Source organism: Cydia fagiglandana, chromosome 15, assembly GCF_963556715.1.
Source record: "Cydia fagiglandana chromosome 15, ilCydFagi1.1, whole genome shotgun sequence".
Lineage (NCBI taxonomy): Eukaryota > Metazoa > Arthropoda > Insecta > Lepidoptera > Tortricidae > Cydia > Cydia fagiglandana.
The window spans coordinates 17,220,967-17,227,378 of NC_085946.1; the positions used below are offsets into that span (position 1 = coordinate 17,220,967).

The 6,412-nt window shown below is 37.9% G+C and overlaps 2 protein-coding genes across 2 annotated transcripts; one reads left to right on the top strand and one right to left on the bottom strand.

Moving 5' to 3' along the window:
• Window positions 1-253: 253 nt before the first annotated feature.
• On the top strand, window positions 254-1,247 carry LOC134671504 (nuclear nucleic acid-binding protein C1D-like). The gene has a single exon (XM_063529369.1). The coding sequence runs from the start codon at window positions 387-389 to the stop codon at window positions 810-812; it is 426 nt and encodes a 141-aa protein (XP_063385439.1). The 5' UTR covers window positions 254-386; the 3' UTR covers window positions 813-1,247.
• Window positions 1,248-2,369: 1,122 nt separating this feature from the next.
• Window positions 2,370-6,205, bottom strand: LOC134671482 (ADP-dependent glucokinase). The gene is made up of 3 exons (XM_063529347.1): window positions 5,677-6,205; window positions 4,769-5,214; window positions 2,370-3,427 (listed from the first exon to the last, which is right to left on the bottom strand). Exons 1-3 carry the CDS (start codon window positions 6,027-6,029, stop codon window positions 2,736-2,738), a joined length of 1,491 nt encoding a protein of 496 aa, XP_063385417.1. The 5' UTR covers window positions 6,030-6,205; the 3' UTR covers window positions 2,370-2,735.
• Between the last annotated feature and the right edge of the window lie 207 nt (window positions 6,206-6,412).

Sequence of the window (6,412 nt, forward strand, 5' to 3'; positions counted from 1 at the left end):
TCCGTATTTGTTACGTACAGAGACTACCGGTCTTTTTACCCGCAGTCGAAAAGCAGATTTATTATGATTTTTATAGAACTGCTTCTCGCGTGCCAAAAAAATCGTGGTAACAAATCCGGTATGAGCGATACAACAGCTTTTTATTTGTCTCGAACAGTATCCAATCTTTTATTTGACACCTTTGACACATGCTTATCTGTCATTACTGTCATGTCCATGTCATGTCATTTCATTCATAATTTCAGGCGTTCTATTCTATGGGTCTATCGCGTTGGATTCGTTGGGTCAGGGTCGTAGGTTATAAATAAAACGTGGGGCGATTATTTCTAATCAAAGCCGATTACCTACACGTATTAAAGGATAATCTGTCTGCAGTCAACATCACAATGAATTGGGATCTGAACTACGGAGAGTTATCGAAGGATAAAGACTTCGTTAACAACTGCGAAGATCTGAAGCAAAATTTGATAGAAGTGCAAGGAGTTTTGGATCAACTATTGCCGCTGAAGGAACATTATGACAAGCTGACCTTGCCTGCACAGATCGAGCTAGATTTATTCCTTGCGTTCACGCTGAATTCTCTTCATTGGATTCATTTGAGAATACAAGGCGTCGATCCAACGAAACACCCAATCAGAGACGAACTACAAAGAATTAAAGCTACAATGGTTAAATGGCAGGAAGTAAAAGATCGAGATAAACGACCAACTGTGGACATTGAAGCAGCTAAAAGGTTTGTCAGGAGCGGTCTCTACGATCCTTACAGAGCGACAGGGCAACCACTAAATAAAAAGATAAAATTCGATGATTAAATTTTGTCAGTTGTAAGTAGGCACCTAATATGTAAGACTGAGTGTTGATAATTGAATTATAAGTCTAGTTATAAGGTTTGATGATAATGGTTATTTAATTTTTAATAATAGGGAATGCACTTTAATGCCATATTAAACTCATCAACCAATTTTACTGTTTTGCTTTGCGTTTGTTTTTTGTTATAATTATGTCATTAAGTTTTGTGCTATGAGAAAGATGGCTTGTAGTTATAACCAAAATAGGTTTCCAATACTGGCCATCTATCTGTAAATGTGTGAATTTTTGTGAATATGAATGCTATTCAAATTGAATGTAAGGCAGTTCATAGTGTGCACATACTGATATGGTTTGGCACAATGCACCAGTACTATGCATCTCTATATCAATTTAGCACTCATTCTGCAGACTCAATTGATGACATTAATGAAGTTTTATTTATAGTTTCTTAATTATAGTATTTATGATACTAGTAATTTTATATCATAATATTAGCCCATGATATACTGTTATCATAAGTATCACAATTTACTGTTATTGTTTGACTTGTGTATAATCACTAAGTGCCACTTGCACTATCCATCCCACTAACCCAGGGTTAAACTTAACCCAGTGTGAAATTGTACTGTACTGGTCACCACGGCAACTCCAGATTTAACCAGTAAACCCCAGGTTAGTGTATGGTGCAAGCGGCCCTAAATGTGTAATTTTTATTTATATTAGTAAAGAAACAGTATCCATTGTCAATCAAAATTATTTCTTTTGCCTAAAATAAACACAAAATTGTCTTAAGAGTTGCCAGAAAGAATTTTATATAGTAGATCAAAAGGCGGATGGTATTGTGTGTTTTAATAAAAATAAGACTAGATCTGATGATAATATAAATAAGTCACTCAGCAGCTTCCCAAACTCCAAATACTCTGTGTAATATATACCTGTAGGTATCAGACATAACTGACATAAGATAAGTTGTAGTGTTGATATTGGACTTATACAAAATTGTTGTATACAAACTGCCTACTTTACTGTTGACTGAGCTGTTTCAGCTTAAATATGCATACCTACATATTTGTTGTTTGCCTACAGCAGGTGTCTCCAACCTTTGGAAAATCCCGCTAAGTAAGAAACAATATTGCATTCTCTCTATCAAGTATTATAAATTGACATAAATGTCATGTATGTATGAAAAAGTGCCTAACGACTCGTTTCTAGCAGGCAGATGCCTCAACAGTGTGGCCACTGGCCACCTGGGCTATAACCGCCAAAATCGAAGTTCGCAAATTGCGGGATTTTTTCTCTATCACTCTAATTAAGCTTTCATTGGAGTGAAGGAGAAAGATCCCCGCAATTTGCGAATTTCGGTTTTCACGGTAGCCCCTCAGAGTCACAACGCTAGTTCAAATTCAATCCTAATCTGTGGGCACTAGAGGTCTTGGTCACTTTTTCTATATCCAAGTAATATCAAGTATTACTTAACTACTAACATCATTGTCAAGTATAATTTTTTTTCAACATTATGTCCATGATTTTAGTTTTAAACCTTAATGCAATAAAACGTGTTTTTATAGTGTAAGAATGTTTTTATTCAAACAACATTTATATCAGATCAAAAAGTATTTCATATTATAGGAATGTTTCATGACAAGCAATGGCTAAAATAATAATAATAAATATGATCAAGAATGTTCAGTTTCCTAATAATACCCTTAACACCTTCAAGCAAATATAAATCATTAAATTAAATTAAAAATAAATACAACATTAAGTATGTACTCCTTGAATAGAAGACAAGTCATTTTGATCAATATTTGATGTCAATATTACAAGTCAAATGGCACATAATAACAACCGACTTATTAAAAAAAGTCACATGATGTCCCTGTTTAAATATTTAAGTAAAACATAAAGCAAAAATTTTAAACAATTCACTTCTCTATCTGAAGTACTAATCCGGCAGCTGATATGTTATCTCCCGCGCCGGCTGTCAATTGCGCTTCTGTGCATATCAGCACGGGTGCTACACATATCTCAACTCGATCACCCTCAAGTGTCTCCTCCCAACACGCCACTGGATTAGTCGGTTCTATTACAACCCTGCTGTTATTATCATTAGCTGTGGTCGTAGCAAAACTATCATCTAGCAGCAACTTTGATTTCTCTAGCAAGATAGTTTGAGCGTCACACACGTATCTATGTGCGGTTAGGGACGCCTTTGCTGTGGCAGCGGCGGTCCTTTTCCAAGAGGAATCTTTCACTGTCAAGATGGCCTGATAGGCTAAAGTGTGTACATGAATTCGTGTCAGTTTTCTGTCGCTATTGTGTTCTTGATTTTTCTGCCTAATCATTTGGAATGTTTTTCTCATTTGGTCCAACGCTGTGGCTACTCTTGGATTTGAGTCGGCAGCATAACTGACATTTCCATATAGAAGTAAGTTATGTATATTGGTCAGTTCCTGTTCATTCATGCCCATGGAATCCACGTAAGGTAGGACTTTGGACTTGAGGTGTAGCAGCAGTTCGAGGTCGACGTAACTTGCCATTTCGAAATGGATCAGTGTTTGGTCGGGCTGTGACAGGATTTGTTTTTTGACTAGTTCCAGTCTATCAGCCCTGAGATCTGTGAAAAAAAAAATGTGTCACTCTGTGAAAAACAAGAGTAGAACATAGGTATTCATTTTATAGATAATAATCCTTGTTAGAAAATATGTACGAGCCGAGGTTTGAACCCGCGACCACCGGATTTAAAGCCGCACGCAACCGCTAGGCCACCAGCGCTTTTTCATTCAGCAAGTTAGAAATAACAAAAATATATGTCTAATAAAAAAAAACCGGGCAAGTGCGAGTCGGACTCGCGCACGAAGGGTTCCGTACCGTAATGCAAAAAAAAAAACGGTCACCCATCCAAGTACTGACCACTCCCGACGTTGCTTAACTTTGGTCAAAAATCACGTTTGTTGTATGGGAGCCCCATTTAAATCTTTATTTTATTCTGTTTTTAGTATTTGTTGTTATAGCGGCAACAGAAATACATCATCTGTGAAAATTTCAACTGTCTAGCTATCACGGTTCGTGAGATACAGCCTGGTGACAGACGGCCGGACGGATGGACGGACGGACAGCAGTCTTAGTAATAGGGTCCCGTTTTACCCTTTGGGTACGGAACCCTAAAAACTAGCCCATAACCGCCAGGCGGGCGCTACACTCGCATACAGCTAAAAGACGTCATCATTTAAAGAAAAATATCAGAGTTGTGAATGTGTAAAGCCTTGACAAAAGACTCGGCAGTTGTTTGTTAACATCTTGTTTACTCAAATGAATTAAAATTGTAAGTGAATTACATATACATTAGATTATATCCGTACACGGCGGGTAGAAGTTGATATCTGTCGGGAATAAATTGAAGAAATTTGAACCTTATGTAATTTAATTTTAAGTTCATATTTCTTCGCTAGAATATCTCGAGTTATCAACTTCTTCCCGCCGTGTACGAATATGATAACCACAGAGATCATCAGTCTCTTGCCCTTGTCCCATTCACTTGGGGTCGGCGCAGCATGTCTTTCTCTGTCACAACTCTCTGTCGCATGTCATTTTATCATGATAACCTCAGAGATAAAAAAAAAAAGAAATACACCACATGTAGACTGAGAAATAAATATTTGTCCTGAACACTAATTTGGATAACTAATGCTGATCAGTGATCACTAAAGGCCTGTCTCCATATTGCGCGGCAAAGTATCGAACATTGGCTCGCGAGGCAGCCGCGCGCCAATGTTCGATAGCTTGTCGCGCAATATGGAGACGGGCCTTAATACATGTATGTGTTTGCCAAAATTAAAACTGTTTCTTAATCTGTCAATTTCATCTCTATTACTATAATGGCCACATCGCTTGTTAGTTTATTGACAATGAGTGTTGGTTTTACTTGTATTTACAAAATTAAATGTGCAGTACCTACCTTGAGTGTCAGTTTTCTTAAAAGGAAAATTATCCATCATCTGAAGCCCACTAATAACCAGCAAGTCGGGCGTGAACTGCGGCAGATGCTCAGCAAACTTCTCCAGCGAACTTAAAAGAGGGTTATTCTCATCATTATGAAGAATATACCGATTAGCCCTGGGCGCTTCGAGTTCCCCGAACTTCGCATCAGCCTTATACTCAAGAATCATGTGTATATCATCTTTGACTTCCTCATTTTCTTCTGCACCTACTATTTTTATTTCTTTTGGAATGTATGATTTAAGTTTAGAGCTCATCTTGCCGGCCAGGAGCACCTCCCAGCCTTCTGTGTGGAATCGCTTAGCCATGAGTGGAGCGTTGCCACCGATAGACCATCTGGAGTCTGAGAGCTTTAAGGCTTTTTCAACCAGGTCGTCGTAGAGCTTGCTGTTGGAGACAAATCGCCTGAAAAATAAAGGTTAATTATCATAAAAAAAAAGATTAAACAGAAATAAATATTAAAACAGGTGTTTTGTTCACATGTTGGATACACAAGGAAAATTGGTTGATTATGTTGAGAATTGTGTTTAACCCATGTGACAGTAGACATGTGTGATAGTAGTTCCTTACTACGGTAATACTGGGGCACTCCACATGTTAATACCTTTAAATTGTCTAAAAGTGTTTGCTTTTTAAGAATAGGACCACTTTATCTACGTAATTGTTTTCATGAACAATTAATGAGTATTTGAATTGAATTAAAACGTAATAGGCAAATTGAAATAGATGGTAAAAACAATTACGCAATAACGAAAGTTAGCTTTTCTGTAATAGTAATGAAACAAATCAGTGAATATAGTAGAAGAGCACGCGACGCATATGTTAATTGCATGAAGGTCGCATTAAAAATTCATGAATTGGACTTACTCGGCCGCCGCACCGTGTTTGAAGAAATAAGCGAAACTTTTGAGCAACTCATCGTTATTTCTGATCTCACTGTGGTGTTCCGGCTCCCCGTTCAGTTCTCTGTGGTCCAACAGCAGAGTTGCATTCACAAACAAGTCGTGGCATGCCCCGTAACCGAGCGCAACCCTCGGCTGAAAATTCCCAAGACCCACTCTGTTCTCGCTTTCAAGTATCAATAACTGTTCCCTCATCGGATGCAGCCGGTCGTCTCCCATATCGTTCTTACGGTAATACATCGCATATAGCACAATACAGAAGGACACAACAGACCCCAACTTGATCGGCGTACCAGCCATTTTCATGTACAAATACATGCACGTTTCAATTTATACTGGAATGTATGAGTGATTAATTTAATGATCCACGTCACCTCATTTTATGGCCAAGTGTTTAATATTTTATTAGTTCGGTGATAAGGAATTAGACGACCTATTTCAAATATCGGTCGAGTGGCGTACCACCTTGGCAAAAGTTATGTTGACACTGACAAGACAATACTGACACATGACATTACTTGTCATCGTTGGAAGCTACGTTTCGTTTTCTTCAAAATTTGTTTTAGGAGTTACAAAGTTATTAGAGTCAGACCAAGAATAGTCTGCAGCAGATTTGATAGCCCACGCAGTGAGTGTTATTTTAAACGTCAAACTTCTATGAAATTATGCCGTATAAATGACACTTGCACTGCGTGGGCTAT

Coding starts and splice junctions, on each gene's coding strand:
- LOC134671504 (XM_063529369.1), top strand. CDS start 387: ATGAATTGGGATCTGAACTACGGAGAGTTATCGAAGGATAAAGACTTC.
- LOC134671482 (XM_063529347.1), bottom strand. CDS start 6,029: ATGTATTTGTACATGAAAATGGCTGGTACGCCGATCAAGTTGGGGTCT. Junction 5,215..5,676: donor AAACACGGTGCGGCGGCCGA/GTAAGTCCAATT, acceptor TTTATTTTTCAG/GCGATTTGTCTCCAACAGCA. Junction 3,428..4,768: donor TAAGAAAACTGACACTCAAG/GTAGGTACTGCA, acceptor TTTTTTTCACAG/ATCTCAGGGCTGATAGACTG.